Source organism: Lycorma delicatula, chromosome 1 (assembly GCF_047948215.1).
Source record: "Lycorma delicatula isolate Av1 chromosome 1, ASM4794821v1, whole genome shotgun sequence".
Taxonomy (NCBI): domain Eukaryota; kingdom Metazoa; phylum Arthropoda; class Insecta; order Hemiptera; family Fulgoridae; genus Lycorma; species Lycorma delicatula.
Genome location: NC_134455.1, coordinates 84364761 through 84382857, shown reverse-complemented (window position 1 = coordinate 84382857; position 18097 = coordinate 84364761). Strand labels below are relative to the sequence as shown.

The following is an 18097-nucleotide window of genomic DNA, read 5'->3' as shown; positions in this document are numbered from 1 at the left end:
GCGTGTCCTTCAGGGATTAGGTCAACCCATAGAATCCTGGGACACATTATTTATTTAATTGTCACCAAACTGGAAAAAACAACTCACCGGCAATGGGAATCCAAAATAAATTCCAATGAAATTCCTACCTTATCTGATTTAACTAAATTTTTGCAAAAAAGGTGTCAAATTTTAGAAGCGGTTGAGTCCAAACCATCAACATCTGCTTTAAACCAACCGCAAATGGGAAATTCTCTATAGAGGTCAAGGCAAAGTACAAAAAATCACATTCGTACCCCTAATTGCTTTTCATCTGTTAAAAGATGTTCACTGTGCTTTTTCACACCCGTTATATTTATGTGAAACATTCAAATCATTACCTATTAGTGATAGGGAAAATGAAGTACGGAAGTTGGGACTATGCTTCAATTGTCTTTCTTCTGGTGATCATAAAACTAAATCTTGTGGTGCTGGTTCATGCAAAATTTGCGGTAAACAGTAAAATACATAATTACATTATTCAGAAAACATCAACAACTCTGTGCATACTAAATCAAATCCATCCATTTCTAATCACTATTAGAAATGGATGGGTAGTAGTTACAGCCATATCACACATTTTAAGGCAAGGTATTTTTTCGTCATCTGTGCTATTGTCTACAGCTCTTGTGTCCATTCTAGATCACAGAGGAATTCCGCATTTTTGTTGTGTTCTGTTAGATTCAGGGTCACAATCAAATTTTGCAACTGAAAAAATTGTCAAAAAGCTCGGTTTACCATCAGCAAACCTTTCAGTAGAAGTGAATGGGTTTGGAATATCAAAAACTAGAACGTCAAAGGTAGTTCATTGTGTTACCAAGACAAAATTTAATTCATTTTCTGCCACTATCGATTGTGTTGTCTTTCCATCAATTACAAAGGAGTTACCTACCGTATCAGTTAGCCATTCACACTTGAAAATTCCTCAAAATTTCCAACTAGCAGATCCTTATTTTAATCAACCAAGTGAGATTGACTTACTTGTCGGAGCTGAGTTATTCTTTGATTTGCTACGAGATGGAAGATTCAAATTTTATAATTCGTCGCCAACACTCCAAAACACTGTGCTTGGTTGGACCATCTCTGGCAAGGTCATGGGGCAACTCACTACATCACACATTACCACAACATGTAGCCTATCTACATAGAATGACATTAATAAGATTGTTCACAGATTTTGGAAAATAGAAGACTGTGATTCTGAAAAGCAGCATACTGGACATGATAAACTTTATGAAGAACTATTTGTAAAAACAACCACCAGAAATTATCACGGAAAATACTGTGTGAATATTCCTCTAAAGGGTGATGTTTGTGAACTTGGAGAGTCAAGGGACGCTGCATTTAGAAGATTTGTGTCAATGGAGAGGCGCTTATCTAGTAAACCAGACATGCATTCGCAGTACGTTCAATTCATGAAGGAATACAAAATTCTAGGACATACGAAAGAAATAACAACTTCTGAAGCTTATTCATCAAAGGTGTATTACATACCTTTGAGATTTAGAACTCATCCATTTGTTATTTCTGGAGACATTGAAAAAATGTATCGTCAAGTCAACATTAATCTAGCACAACAAAATTTACAATTAATTTTATGGAGAGAACTACAAGTAGACCCCATAAAGACCTTCAAATTGCTAACCATTACCTACTGCACAGCTAGCGCTCCTTACCTTGCCACGAGGACTCTAAAACAGCTGGCGCTCGATGAAAATTCTTCCTTCCCAACTGCATCCGAGGTACTCGTGAACGATTTTTATGTAGACGATGTTATGTCAGGTGTCAGCACAGTAAAAAAACACCAAAAACCTGCTTCATGACTTGATCGAATTGCCTTATCAAGGAGGATTCCACCTAAGAAAATGGACTTCAAATCATCACGACATTCCATCGGAGGATAGAAGCAGCGATTTTTTCGAAATTAATCAAGACACTACAGTGAAAACTCTTGGTCTTATATGGAACTCAGACAAGATGTATTTCAGTTTTCCATCCATGAAGAAACCGAAATCAACAATGTAACCAAACGAACAATATTACCAGCTGTAGGAAAGATTTTCGATCTCTAGGAATTATTGGACCAGTCATCTTAAAAGCCAAATTAATTATGCAACAACTACGGTCCTACCAACTTGGATGGGAAGAGGTCATGCCAGGAGAAATGCTTCATATGTGGACTCAATTTCAAAGGGAATTGCATATATTATCAAAAATTCGTACTCAAAGAGTCATAGTTCCTAAAAAAGGGGCAATTTCAAGAATAGAATTACATGGATTCTCTGACGCGTCTGAAGCTGCATATGGCGCTTGCGTCTGTCTTAAGTGTGTTGACCATGATGGTAACATCTCAGTTCATCTAATCACTTCAAAATCTCGGGTTGCACCAGTAAAGAAAATTTCTCTACCCAGACTGAAGTTGTGTGGAGCCGTACTACTAACTGAATTATGCAAAATAACAAGAAACGCATTGCACCTCCACATTGATTCTGTCTCATATTATACTGATTCCACCATAACATTGGCCTGGATTCAAGCTCCGTTCTCTCATTGTACAACCTTTGTGGCAAATCGAGTTTCCAAAATACAAACCAGTACTGAGGTCAGATTGTGGAAGCGTATTAGGAGCGAAAATGACCCAGCGGACCATCTATCTAGAGGGCTACTACCATCTAAGATCATCGATGCCAATTTGTATTGGAAGGGACTAGCATTCTTACACTCATCAACTGTACCTTCAGATGAACCAATTTGCCTTCCTGATTGTACCAGATGCCTGAGCGTCGTCATTCAGTATTGTCGAGTGTTACTACCAACAAAAAATTCATCGATTTTGGAAAATTCTCACGTTTATCAATGTTCAACGATTCATGAGTTATTGTCTTCGATTCATTCATAACTCACAGTCGCGAAATCCTCATTTCAGCGGTCAGTTATCAGTGCTTGAACTTCAGATAGCAGAGCGCACACTGGTAAAAATTATGCAGAGTTGAAAATTATTTTCAACTGAAATTTATGCCTTGAAACTAGGAATACTTCAAGGAAAGTAAACTTGTCTCATTAACTCCATTCTTGGACCAGCATGATATAATACGAGTTGGTGGGCGATTACGACACTCAAGCTTAACCCCAGATCAAAGTAATTCAATAGTTCTACCCCAAGAGTCACATATTCACAGAGTTAATTGCTAAACATTTTCAAATAAAATCAGAACTACAACTATTGTTAAATATTATTTGTCAAAAATACTGGCCAGTTAATAGCAGAAACTTACTCAGTAAAATATATCAACAATGTATCACTTGCTTCATGGCAAATCCCAAACTTCAAACTCAAATCATGGGTGATCTGCCAAAATCAAAAGTACAAGCAACACTCCTTCCTTTTTACATCACAGGGGTAGATTATTGTGGACCCTTCAATGTCAGATTAAACAAAAGGAGAGGATCTGTTCCAGCAAAATGCTATATTGCTCTCTTCGTTTGCTTCAGTACTAAGGCACTTCATTTAGAATTAGTTGAAGATCTCACCACAGAGTCTTTCATAGCAGCACTGAAGAGATTCATGTCAAGACGTGGAAAGCCCAAGGATAAGTATTCTGATAAAGAAAGAAAATTTGTTGGTGCTCAACTAGAACAACAAGAACTTTGTGATTTACAAAAAGGTGAAAATTTCAAAAACACTGTATCAACGTTTTTAGCTCAAGATGGAGTAACATGGCAATTCATACCACCCAAGGCTCCATATTTTGGAGGACTGTGGGAGTTCTCTGTCAAACTTCACCTAACGCGGACAATGAGAACATCAGTTCTAACCTATACACAGTTCGTGACCTTATTAACTCAGATAGAGGCATGCATTAACTCACATCCATTAATCCCTCTTTCAGATCAACCTAATGGACTTTCTGCTCTTACCCCCTTCTCATTTCCTAATTGGTGATGTTCTCACCACCAATCCTGAACTATCAGTCTCTGGTCTCCCAGTCAATAAACTATCCTACTGCAGCAGTTATTTCAACATTTTTGGTCTCGTTGGTCGTTGGACTATTTAAATCACCTGCATCACAGAAGAAAATGGACCAATTCCTCACCCAATTTAAAAATTGGAGATATGGTTGTCATCAAGGAAGATTCAGTTCCACCTTTGCAATGGAGAATGGCTCGAATCATCGAACTTCATCCAACAGAAGACAGCACAGTGCGAGTTGTTACAATGACTTCAAGGGGAGTCCTCTCAAGGGGTGATTAAGTTATTACTATAAACAGTTTATTAGGTTAAGGTTTTATGTCTTCTAATTTGTTCAATTTGTAGTTGAAGATTGCCCTTCCAGGTGGTGAGCATGGATAATGTAATGTGTACATGTGAAATTTTTGAGCGTGCGTGTTTGTGTGTGTAGGTGATGGGGTTATGGATGATTGCGTTTGTGTACTTTTGAATTATGATCGAGTGCATGAGTAACAGTGAAAGAGTGCAGAGTTGCTAAATCATTAAGCAACAATAAATCAATACAGTCCACTACATTAGTGTCTTTTCATTTTCATTGTGATCAGTGACCATGTTTACCAACCTTATACTCGACAAATTTCCTTTTTATCGTTATTGTATTAAGGGAATCACAATGACGAGCAAAGAAACCCTGAATATATTTAAATATCTACCTGCTAACAGCTGGGACTCAGATTTAGAAACACTGTTCTATCGATATTTCGTGGGTCAAGTTGAAATAGATTATGAAAAATTGTGTACTTAACTTCTAACTTGAGGATTTTATTAATGGCCGCGCCATTAATAATATACGTGTTGTGGAGATAAGTATACAGTTTTTACGAGAAAGTAAATTTTATAGTTAGTGAATCTTAATTTTATATATATATATAGTTACATATATTAGAGAAAAAAAGTTGGAACTCAGTTAAAAAATGTTCCAGTAGGCTCTTGAGGTCCCAACATCTTTATGATGTGTTAGTGATTTGATCTTTGTGGTGCAAGATGTATGATTTTGTATGTATGATGATTTTATAAAATAAATTACAAGTATTTTTTTTTTTTTGACCAAGAATGGGACTAGGATTTAAGATAAGGAAGTATTACGCTTATTATATAAAACTGATTTAAAACATTAGCAGTAATTTATTTCTATGGTTATTCAAATAAGCAAAAAGAAATACTTTTGCAATACATGTATAATTTAGAATTAAGAAAATTTAATTTAAATGAAACGAGTATCGGTTTTTTTTGTTTTTTTTTTAATATTGAAACTTTCTAAAGTTGTTAATGTTTTTTTTTTTAAATTAATATATAACGCTAAAATAATGAGAAAATAGAATGCATTTATACCAATTTTCAGACACAATTAATTGTATACAACAGTGATTCCCAAACTGTGCGCCACGGCGCCCCGGGGAGCCGCGGCTTCTTAACAGGGGCGCCGCGAAATATTGTGAAAGCTTCATAATTAATTGAACCAAGACATTTATAATTATTAATTTAATGTTAATAAAGTAATAAAATAATGAAGATACACGAGTTTTATTTATTTTTATCTCTTGCGTACTAGTAGTCATACTTTTACTTAGGGTAGGGCGCCATGGAAAAATTTTAATTGGAAAAGGGCGGCGCGACTCGGAAAAGTTTGGAAAACACTGGTATACAAGATTTATAGGTAGATGTAGCGTTTATAAGAAATTGCGTCAGGCGTCTATTATCACTCCGAGTACCAACCTACAGAATGACTTGAAGTACCGACCTGGGTCCGAAGGGACTCGTGTTTAATTGTTAGGTATGGAAGCAAAAAGAAAGAAAAACATAGTAGAATAGAGTACAACATTTTATTTATTTAATATTTACACAATTAAAACCAGATATTTTCGCACATTTTTTGTTCTAATTACATTTACTGATATTGGAAATCAAGGTTAACCTAAAAACAAACTAAGGTAACATCATAACCTAAAACCAAATTTAATTGCTTATTATCCTATAGGAACCTAGATTAGGTTTTAGTTACCTAAGTTAGTAGTAATATGTAGAGAATAAACAGTACCTCTTGTTGAAGCAGGTAGATAAACTATAACTGTTACTTAGGTTACTGACCTGGATCCTTCGGGACCCATGTAAGAAATCTTGCTCTTCAATTGACTACAACCCCAACGGGGAGTTTTATTCTTTAAGACTTTGGGGGTTGGCGTCCCCATGGGCCTACTCTCTGCAGCTTTTCTTCCCAATACACACTCAGCTGCAGAATACATTACACTATACACATATACTACACCAGGAACCCTACACAAATTACAGCATATACCCGTACACAGCAACATCCTACACTGACTTTTCTTACAATTACACTCGGTGGTGTTGCGACATCATACGAAACGCAACCGTATGGGAGCTATCGTGCTGATGGGTGAATAGCTCTACATAGTGAGTCTCGAACGATGTCCTTTGGGCACCAGGGCAAACCCAGTTGTATTTAGCTCTAGTACCAGTACACGTGCCTCTGCTGGAGTGGTCCGTTTTATCGCCAGTACTCGTGGGACCAAAATGTCAGTTCCCAGTTCCAAATAAAAAAACTATGATGGTTTAAATAATTAACAATTAAAATTTATCTTAAAAAATTAAACTGATCTAAAACATCTATGAGGTTTGATAGATACAACATAAAGGCAATATTAAAACGCGTATAAACGGCATGCATGGGAAAAAATTTGTAGGAATAATCAAATATAGGAATATACGAGTAGATGTACAGCCTTTAGAAACGACAGGACATTGGAAAACAGCGCCATATTGTTCCGTACAATATTACGGATGTTAGTTCCTAATTTAAATTTCCGACGCCATGTCGCATAACAGATACAATCCACAAGATGTGGTGTACCGTTAGATAGCAGTCGCAGCGACACAAATATGTGCATCGGTCCGAGTCATGAAATGTCCATGAGTGAGTCTAGTGTGCCCGATTCGCAAATAGCAAAAAACATCCTCTCGACGGCAACTCCTGGATGAAGAACCCCACGGTGATAGTGTTCTTAAATAGACGAAGGTTATTGTCGATGGTAGCACTCCATTCACTGTGCCACTCATCACGAACCACCCAGTTCAGAAAACAGATAATTTTTTTTTTTTTTTTTTTTTTTTTTTTGGGCGAAAAACGAATGGTCGTTATCATCGCCCGGAGAATCGATAAATAAATAAAAGTAATTAAAACTTAAAACTACTATCACAGGAAATCAAATCCGGAATGGGTGTAAAAGGCCCATTCTCGGATAACAAAAATACTAACATGTAACTTAAAACTAACTACTATGTTAAAAACTAACATATTAAAACTAAATAAAACTTAAAATTAAAAAAGGAGATAAAACTTACAACTAATATCACAAAAATCTTACAACTAATATCACAGTCAGTCTTTAAAATATTAAAAAATAACTTATAAAATTTAACAAATTCCGATAAGGAGTGTAAAAGGCTCCTACTCGGATAAAAATATCAAACATTCAGAGAAAAAAAATATATATATATAATAAAAAAAATAAACTTATTAAAAAACTAAAAGTATTAAAAAATATAAGCAACAGTATTAAATTTTTTGTGTTAACCCTATACTACGTAAAAACATAAACATCCGGTTTAAAACCTCCTTATCATCACGCAAGATACCACGGTTGTTACTAGGTAATTTAAATTTACGACGCGATGCCGCATAACATATGCAGTCCACGAGTATGTGGCGCACAGTCACGCGGCAGTTGCATCTTGCGCATAGAGGTGGATGTCCTCTTGTAAACAGGTACTCGTGTGTGACTCTCGTGTGTCCTATCCGCAATCGACAGAGAACTATTTCTTCACGCCGGTTTTCTGTATGAGGAGTCCCATGGTAACACAGAATCTTTAATCTGACGGAGTTTATTATCAACGGTAGCCGTCCAATCACCTTGCCACCTAGCTCTTAATAATTGTTTTACATAGTTTATGAAATCAGAAGTAGCAACTCGGGTGGTGAAAGGAGGCTGGTTACATGCTTCTTTGGCAGCAGAATCTGCATGTTCATTACCTGGAATCCCTACGTGGCTAGGAACCCAGCAAAAACTTAATTCTGTGTTGCGATTATTCAACTCAGCGATTGCGTTATAAATTTCAATGACGATAGGATGTTTAGAATAAAAATTTTTTAAGGCATGGAGAGCACTACACGAGTCACTGCAAATAAGAATTTTTCTATATTTAGGGTTAATGATGTTTAGAGCCTTATTTATAGCATATAGTTCAGCGGTAAACACACTCGTAATACTGGGGAGACCAAACATATAAGTTCTCTCATTGACAACAAAAGCACACCCAACTGTATCGTTTTGTTTCGATCCATCAGTGTATACAACTGCGTCTGGTTTCGTCTTGGAGAGAACACACTGAAACATCTGCTGAAAGACCATAGAGGGTGTTGATTGTTTATTATATGTAGTCAGGTCAAAATTAAAATTTATGAGGTTTATTCTCCATGGAGGATATGAGCAAGGGTACATAGGAAAGAATGACGGTGTGTCAACATTTATATGCTGCAGCAGACGCCAGGTACGGACACCTACAGGTGCAGTACGACGTGGATGATCCTCATACTTTCCTAGATTAGGATTTTTAAAGACAGACTCAAGAATCGGATGATTTGGCTGTCCTCTGAGACGAGCAAAATAAGATAATAAGAGCTGGTCTCGTCTATCCCAAAGTGATGGTTCACCACAGTCTACAAGTAAGCTTGCGACAGGACTTGATCTAAACGCGCCTGTGGCAACCCGAAGGAAAGCATGATGTACACTATCCAGCATTTTAAGCACGGTTTGACGAGCTGAAGAGTAGGCGACACAACCATAATCTAAACGGGAGCGAACAAAGGAATAGTAAAAACGTATCATACATGATCTATCGGCTCCCCAGTTGGTGTTAGTAAGGACTCGCATCATATCTAAAATTTTGGAACATTTTGTTTTCAATTCTTTTAAATGTTTGACCCAAGTAAGACGGCTATCAAAAATTAAACCTAAAAACTTAACGTAAGTAGAGATAGTAATAGTCTCACCGTTCAGAAAAATTTGCGGAATAGAAGGGTTTCTTAGCCGAGAAAAAACTACACATTTTGTTTTTTCGGATGAAAATGTGAAACCAGTAATCCTGGACCAAGCTTCAAGGTGAGATATAGTGTTCTGCAGTAGTCTCTCTGCTGTAGGTGCCGAACGGCTTGCAATGTAGATAGCAAAGTGGTCAGCAAATAGAGAGCATGAGACAGGAGCCTGAACACATTTGGTAATATCATTTATGGCTACAGAAAATAAGGTGGCGCTTAATACACTACCTTGGGGCACTCCATTCTCCAAGATGACACTATCTGAGAGTGAATCATCCACCCGAACACGAGCCGTTCGGTGATTTAAGAATCCTCGGATAAAAGCAAGTATTTTGCCCTTGATTCCCCATTTTTTGAGAGTGTTAAGAATACCACGTCGCCAGGCTGTGTCGTACGCCTTTTTTATATCGAAGAAGATGGCGACGAGGTGCTGCCGATTTAGGAAAGCGTTTTGAATGGCTGTTTCCAGTGACACTAAATGGTCAATAGAAGATCGTCCTTGTCGAAAACCACACTGTTCTGGAGATAGAAAGCCATGTTTCTCCAAGTACCATGTAAGTCTGCGGTTTACCATTCTCTCCATTATTTTACACAAAACGCTTGTTAATGAAATAGGGCGATAGCTTGAGGGGTTCGTCTGGTCTTTACCAGGTTTTAGTACTGGTATAATAAATGCTTCTGACCAGCCGGGTGGGAAGACTTGTTCAGAGAATAAACCGTTGAAAATATTCACGATAATACTTCTATTTGTATCTTGTACCGTTGGAAATCGTTATTATATGATGAGGTGAGAGACACCGAGCGGAAAGATTTTGCTAGACTATTTGCCACTTCCGAGGATGATGAAAGGAGTTCTCCTTCCTCAATAAGACCAAGAATAGATTGTTTCGGTGATCCGAAGATTGCACGAATTTTCTTCCATACAGTAGACGTGGAAGTAGTGCGTGAGATAGTGCTCACGTATTTCGTCCATGAATTCCTCTTAGCGTCCAAGAATACTCGACGGCACACCGCTCTAGCCCTGCGGTATAAATTTAGATGTTCTGTTGTAGGCCTACGATTAAATTTACGTAGTGCCTGCCGTCGATTCCTAATAGCATTTTTGCAATCATCGTTCCACCATGGAACGAAAGGACGTCTAGGATTACCCGATGTTTGTGGGATATATCTGTTGGCATTCTCAAGTATCATGGACGTAAAACAAGAATATTGGTCGAGGATGTTCGCTCCATCGTCATACTGAGATTGGAATGCTGTATGGTATCTGTTCCAATCTGCCTTTTCAACAATCCATCTCCGTGGCCTTCTTTTAATCTCGCAGTCTACACCGAAACCAATAATAATTGGTCTATGATCACTGCCGTGAAAGTCATCACAAACCGACCAATTAAAATGAGGGAGCACATTCGGTGAGCATATGGAAAGATCAAGGTTAGATACAGTACCAGTTGATAAGGACATGAATGTATGTGATCCATTATTCAGTAGGCAAAGGTCAAAATCTTGTCTCAATCTGTTTATCATATTTCCTCGAGTGGAGCAGAAGGTTGAGCCCCAGGAAATATGATGGACATTAAAGTCTCCTACTATTAACGATGGAGATGGTATTTGTGTGAGGAGATTTGAGACATCTAAAGCACTGAACTCAGTGTTCGGTGAGAGATACAGATTACAGATATGCAATTTGAAGGGAATAGAGACCTTTACTGCAATAGCAGGAATGACAGTGGTTAGTTGAATTCTTGTAGCTGACACCTCATTCTTCATGAAAATCGCTACTCCACCACTCTCCCTACTGTCTACTAGGCAGTCGTATCTCTCGCAGAAGTATCCTCTAAGTGTAATTCGGTCATGTTGTAGAAGGTGAGTTTCTTGGAAACACATGATCCACTGATCATGTGCGCTAGTACTCTAATATCTTCAATGCGGGACCGAATACCTCTAACATTCCACTGAATAATGTTCATAAGTGTAAAAATAAATAAAAAAATAAATTTCGCAAATTATATAAAAATTAGTTGTACGTGATTCGGTTTTTATTTTTTGTATTTTTTATTTTAAAGAACTCTGATGCCCTAGGGTCGGGTGGTTCTTCAATCATATCCTCCAGTATATGAGGTGATGGTGGAGGAGATTTATTTGAATGGGATGTTGTAGTTGACATCCCAGAGGAGATAGTTATATTGGTTCCCTTTATGGGTAGCTTATTAGGTGGCTTACTGCCAGCTGTGATAGTCGCTATTCGTGGTGGTACGACTTTGGGAATAGGAACTTTCGTATGTATCATACTGTTTGATTCACTAGCTACGACGGAGGACTTTTTATTTATTTTTGTCAGCTCTGAGATAGTGGCTGTAAGTGAAGCTACTTGATCAGATAGCATCTGAACAAGTTTTTTAAGTTCATTGCAGGATCCGCACTGCTGATTATTAGCATTTGTAGGAATTTGTTTAGATGTAGCGGTGGCAAAAGATACGTCTGGTTTAACCAGGTTCCGTGAATTGTTTATCTTTTTATATTCTCTACGTGCAGCCGGAAAAGATAGTTTTTGCTCCGTACAGATTTTGAGAATTGCCTTTTCTTCTTTAAAAGTTGGGCAATCTCGGGAGCGGGCTGTATGTGGACCACTGCAGTTTGCACATTTTTCACTTTCTTCGCAGTTAGTGTCATTGTGACCTTCTTTAGCACAGATCTCGGTTTTTGTACAAGATGTTGTAGTGTGACCAAAACCTTGGCATCTGAAGCATCGCCGTGGGTTGGGTATGAATGGTCGTACCCGAACCGAGAGGTAACCCACTTTAATCTTCTCTGGTGGAACAGGGAGATTGAATGTTAATATAAGAGACGGTGTCGGTTCTTCTGTTCCGTTCTGCCGTCTCATTATACGTTTCACTTCTACAACATCTTGGTGGCAAAGCTCGTCAACTATTTCATTGATATGTATATCTAAGAGGTCTCGACAAAAAATTACATCCCGGCTCGTATTTAACGTTTTGTGGCATTCTGCACTTATATTTATACCACCCATATTACGGAGACGTAAGATAGATCGACTCTGTTCATCGTTGAATGTTTCAACCAGAATCGATCCGTCGCGTAATTTCCTGATATTCTTCGAGGAGCCACTTGCACCTGTTATCGTTTTGTTAATTAAGAAAGGTGAAACCTTTTGAAGGGAGCCACCTTCCTGACCATTTCTGAGAATAACGAATCTAATATTTTTATATTTCGATTCTAACAAGTTGTGGTTCTCTTCAGTAGGACTTTTATCCTCGTCAGACAAAGCTGACCGAGGTCTCTTCACAAGACTGTATTTGGTGGTTTTTTCAGATGGACCACCAACCATCTTGGGATTTAATATAGGATCAGAAATTTTCGTCCCACGAGTACCGGCGAAAAATGGACCACTCCAGCAGAGCGCACGCGTACTGGAGCTAGAGCTAAATACAACTGGGTTCGCCCTGGTGCCCAGAGGACATCGTTCGAGACTCACTACGTAGAGCCATTCACCCATCGGCACGATTTGTTCCCACCTTGGGTTACGGTTGCGTTTCGTAAGATGTCGCAACACCACCGAGTGTAAATGTAAGAAATATCAGTGTAAGTTGTTGTTGTGTAATTGTGTATGTGTGTATGTTGTAATTTATGTAGTGTTCTTGGTGTAGTATATGTGTAAAATGTAATGTGTTCCGCAGCTCATTGTATAGTGAGAAGGAAAGCTGCGGAGGCTAGGCCCGTGGGGACGCCAACCCCCAAAGTCTTAAAGAATAAGACTCCCCGTCGGGGTAGAAAATAGATAAGACGACAGAACAACGCGATTAGTGAAAGAAAGCTGCAAACAAGCCTCTTTAGCCTCACTATCAGCGCATTCATTACCTGAAATTTCAATATGGCGGGTATCCAGTAGAAGCTAAAATTTGTATTACGCCAAGTAATTTTTAGAAATAATGGACTGCATTTCACAGACAACAGGGTGTTGAGAGCAGATATCACTAATCGCCTGCAAGGCACTCATGGAATCTGAACAGACAAGGACGTTTCTATATGTTGGGCTAATTATATTTAAGGCCTTATTAATAGAGTACAACTTCGCAAGGAAAAAGCTGGCAATAGTGGGAAGCCAAACATGTATGTTCTATTGCTGACCACAGAAGGATATCCAAGAGTTATCGTGTTTAGAGCCATTGGTATAAACGACTGAATCAAGATCCAAATTGCTTTTAATATTATGTTTTTCTTGTAAGATAATCGGATTCATGTACTTTTTCGGTATCGACAAAGACTAAAGCATTAATTTACCGGAGAAGGCCGCCAGGTGGGTAATAACATTGAGTAATAGTAAGAAACTTGTAATTGTATGTTTAGGGATAAGAAAAGACACTGAGCGCTGATGCCTAGCGGAGTAATCTCGACAGTTCCTAATATCGATTAAAATTCTAGTAAGAGAACACCGCATCAAAGGTCTGATGATTTGGTTGTGTATTAATGCGAGCTAAATACGAGCAGATCATTTGATTTCGTCTATTCTATAGATATGGCTGACCATTGTCCGCTAGTAAACTTAGCACGGGCCTTAAACGGAACGCATTTGTAGCAGAATGATGAACTGCATCGAGCATCTTTAGAGCGGTGGCCCGTGCGGACGAATAAGGCACGCAGCCATAGCCTAAGCAGGAACGGACCACAGCTCTATAGAAGCGCAACATTCACATACGATCGACTCCCCAATGTGAATTACATAGAAATCTGAGAATATCCAGCATTTTTAGATATTTTACCTTCAGCTCCTTGAAATGTGTTATCCACGTTTGCCATTGGTCAAACCACAATCCTAAAAATCTAACCCGCGTGCATGGTTCACGTATACATCGGTCATGACCGATGTATACTTCGGTACACGACATAGCAATTTGCTTTTCCCTCAACCGGGAAAAGCAAATGCATTTCGTTTTTCCGGGGAAAACGTGAATCTTTTTCGTTTTACACCAGGATTCTAAACAGATTAATGTGTTTTAGAGCAGCCACTCACCAGTAGCTAAAGTTTTATTTGCAAAGTAAATAAAAAAAAATCAATTATCAACAAAAAACAAATGACGGGGTTTCGCGCGCAGTTTGTTATACTATTTATGGCTACGGAAAGCAAGGTAACACTTAGGACACTTCCCTGTGGTATTCTGTTTTCTTGTGTGAAACTTTTGGATATCGTCGTTCCAATTCAATCTCGAAAGAACCGAATATTGAGAAAACCCCTGATAACTGCAAGGAGATTTCCTTATATATCTCATTCATGCAGTGTATGTAGGATTCTTCTCCTTCACAAAACTGAACGACGTTCAATAAATTAATTCATCCTAATTTGTTAAATATTGCTATGGACTCTATTCAAATCAATACAAGACTTTCATCTAATTGGAAAATTTTGTATCCGCTCATCTTTCACTAAAACAAATCCGTGTTCAGCGTTTCTATGAAATCTTTTCACACAAAAATGAATTCTTAATCTCCTTTTACTGAACGTGTATCTAAAAAGCCGCTGAATGTTAAAAATAATAGTATTTTTTTAATTTTCATTCTTTTGGTTAATTAAATATTATATTGTTCCGTTGCAATAGAGCTACCAAATTTTTATTATTTTACCTGTTCCGTATTTGGTGTTCTCATGATTTCTGAAATTCATGTCTCTTGAGTGTCATAAAGAGGAATTATTTGTGAATATTTATTTAGTTTCCTAAATTGCACTTCTTCTATTTCAGTTTAAAACTGGATCAGAAAACTCTATACTGAGATCTAAATATCTTTAAGATCAAAATTAAATAGGCTTGAAGAATGAGAAAAGCATGTTTGCAGTAATCAATCATTATACAGAGGGATTATTTAAACTGAAGGATGATTGTGAAATAAACTTCACTGTTAAAAAAAGAAAAACGTATGCCATTAGTTGTTTCCAAAAAAAAAGTATATTAGTCACAGTAGAAAATTCACAACAGACAGAATTTTTTCTATTAATATATAGCTTAGTTATCTATTTATAAAAAATTTGATTTTTAATAAACAATTATAATTTTATAATAAGATTTTATACAAAAAATATTTTTTTATAAAAAAAAAATTGACTAATTTTTTAAATACCATCCTTTCTTTTCAAATTCTTCAAAACGTATTTCTATTATTTTCAGATATTTATCATTACTGAAATAACCATCCATGTTATTACTACTTCCCATATTTTTGAATTCTTCGACGGACATTTTCCTCATTTCTATGATTTCAGTTTTATCTGCATTTACCAGGAAAAACGGCAAAAAAGCGATTGTTACTTGGACACCAAGTATTCCACACTCATCGATAGCTTTTTTTAATTCCGTTATGTTAAGTCTTTTTTCACTACCAAATATTTCAAGATTTTTATTTAATTTATCTAAATATATATTCAACAGATCATCATACTTTTCAGTTCTAACTTCTTCTTTTGAACTTCCGTACATAAAGTAGACAATGTCGAGAGCAGGAGTTGCATAACGACATGTTTGTAAATCGATAGGTATAACATGAACCGGTTTATTATCGACATATTTAAACATCATATTATTCGTCCAAAAATCACCGTGATTTAGTGCATTAAATTCACCTTCTTTAGGTTTATATAGTTTAACGATTTCATTACATACATTTTTCGACTTTCCGTACTATTTCAACATATTTGCTTAATTCAGAGTGTTTTTCAAATTCATATCCAGCTTTATTAATAAGACCTTCAGTGATACCGGTAAAATATTCTTTCATATCCTCACGAAATACTACTTCTACACTAACGTTTTTAATTAATTCGGGCTCATTTTCATATAATTTAACTGAAACAGCATGAAATATGGCTAAACACGATAATGCTTCTTTTTTTTTTAGGGCGAAAAACGATTGGTCGTTATCATCGCCCGGAAAATAAATAAATAAATAAAAGTAAAAGTAAAAGTAATTAAAACTTAAAACTACTATCACAGGATGCAAAATCCGGAATGGGTGTAAAAGGCCCATTCTCGGATAACAGAAACACTAACATGTAACTTAAAACTACGTTAAAAACTATCATATAAAAACTAAATGAAACTTAAAACTAAAAAAAAAAATAAAACTACAACTAATATCACAAAAATCTTACAACTAATATCACAGACGAATTAAAAAACATAAAAAAAAAAAAAACAACAAAAAATGAATATATATATATATAAAACAAAATTCCGACAGGGAGTGTAAAAGGCTCGCTACTCGGATAACAAAAACAATACATAGGACTAGAGTAATTAAATTTTTTGTATTAACCCTATACTACGCAAAAACAGAAACATCCGGTTTAAAACCTCTTTACTGAAATGAAACGACTAGCACTAGATAGGGAATCTTGGAGAGCTGCATCAAACCAGTCAAATGACTGAAGACAAAAAAAAAAAAAAAATCATTGCACAAGATACCACGGATGTTTCTGGGTAGTTTAAATTTACGACGCAATGCCGCATAACATATGCAGTCCACGAGTATGAGGCGCACAGTCACGCGGCAGTTGCATCGTGCGCATACAGGTGGTTGTGCTCTTGTAAATAGGTACTCGTGTGTGACCCTCGTGTGTCCTATCCGCAATCGACAGAGAACTATTTCTTCACGCCGGTTTTCTGTATGAGGAGTCCCATGGTAACACAGAATCTTTAATCTGACGGAGTTTATTATCAACGGTAGCCGTCCAATCACCTTGCCACCTTGCTCTTAATAATTGTTTTACATAGTTTATGAAATCAGAAGTAGCAACTCGGGTGGTGAAAGGAGGCTGGTTACATGCTTCTTTGGCAGCGGAATCTGCATGTTCACTACCTGGAATCCCTACGTGGCTAGGACCCAGCAAAAACTTAATTCTGTGTTGCGATTATTCAACTCAGCGATTGGGTTGTAAATTTCAATGACGATAGGATGTTTGGAATAAAAGTTTTTTAAGGGTTGGAGAGCACTACACGAGTCACTGCAAATAAGAATTTTTCTATATTTAGGGTTAATGATGTTTAGAGCCTTATATATAGCGTACAGTTCAGCGGTAAACACACTCGTAATACTGGGGAGACCAAACATATAAGTTCTCTCATTGACAACAAAAGCACACCCAACTGTATCGTTTTGCTTCGATCTATCAGTGTATACAACCGCGTCTGGTATCATCATGGAGAGAACACACTGAAACATTTGCTGAAGGACAATAGATGGTGTTGATTGTTTATGGTATGTAGTCAGGACAAAATTAAAATTTATAAGGTTTATTCTATATGGAGGATATGAGCAACGATACATAGGAAAGAATGACGGTGTGTCAACATTTATATGCTGCAGCAGACGCCAGGTATGGACACCTACAGGTGCAGTACGACGTGGATGGTCCTCATACTTTCTTAGATTAGGATTTCTAAAAACCGAGTCAAGAGTCGGGTGATTTGGCTGTCCTCTGAGACGAGCAAAATAAGATAATAAAAGCTGGTCTCATCTATCCCAAAGTGATTTTTTTTTTTTTTTTTTTTTTTTTTTTTTAAGGGCGAAAAACGGTTGAACGTTATCATCGCCCGGAAAATTAATAAATAAAAATAATTTTAGGTTTTTAGATAAAATTAAAACTTAAAACTACTATCACAGAAACAAAATCCGGAATGGGTGTAAAAGGCCCATTCTCGGATAACAAAAACACTAATATGTAACTTAAAACTCTGTTAAAAACTATCACATTAAAAATAAATAAAACTTAAAACTAAAAAAGGAGATAAAACTTAAAACTAATATCACAAAAATCTTATAACTAATATCACAGACGAATTTAAAAAACAAACAAAAAAAACAAAAAAATCCGATAGGGAGTGTAAAAGGCTCCCTACTCGGATAACAAAAACAATACATAGGACAATACATACAATTACGAAAGAATA

The 18097-nt window shown here is 36.9% G+C and overlaps 3 protein-coding genes across 3 annotated transcripts; 2 read left to right on the top strand and 1 right to left on the bottom strand.

The window, feature by feature from the left end:
- The first annotated feature begins 377 nt into the window (after positions 1–377).
- LOC142317555 (uncharacterized) lies at positions 378–1841 on the top strand. The gene is made up of 2 exons (XM_075354114.1): positions 378–1012; positions 1193–1841. The coding sequence occupies exons 1-2, from the start codon at positions 378–380 to the stop codon at positions 1839–1841; spliced, it is 1284 nt and encodes a 427-aa protein (XP_075210229.1).
- Positions 1842–3358: 1517 nt separating this feature from the next.
- Positions 3359–3961, top strand: LOC142317554 (uncharacterized). Its single transcript, XM_075354113.1, has one exon. The coding sequence runs from the start codon at positions 3359–3361 to the stop codon at positions 3959–3961; it is 603 nt and encodes a 200-aa protein (XP_075210228.1).
- Positions 3962–15256: 11295 nt separating this feature from the next.
- Positions 15257–15727, bottom strand: LOC142317553 (uncharacterized). Its single transcript, XM_075354112.1, has one exon. It carries the CDS (start codon positions 15725–15727, stop codon positions 15257–15259), a length of 471 nt encoding a protein of 156 aa, XP_075210227.1.
- Between the last annotated feature and the right edge of the window lie 2370 nt (positions 15728–18097).

What these genes read in the sequence shown, in the direction of transcription:
- LOC142317555 (XM_075354114.1), top strand. Translation starts at nt 378, where the DNA reads ATGAAGTACGGAAGTTGGGACTATGCTTCAATTGTCTTTCTTCTGGTG. An exon ending in GACTTACTTGTCGGAGCTGA is followed by an intron (nt 1,013 to 1,192) that starts GTTATTCTTTGA and finishes GATTGTTCACAG; the next exon opens with ATTTTGGAAAATAGAAGACT.
- LOC142317554 (XM_075354113.1), top strand. Translation starts at nt 3,359, where the DNA reads ATGGGTGATCTGCCAAAATCAAAAGTACAAGCAACACTCCTTCCTTTT.
- LOC142317553 (XM_075354112.1), bottom strand. Translation starts at nt 15,727, where the DNA reads ATGATGTTTAAATATGTCGATAATAAACCGGTTCATGTTATACCTATC.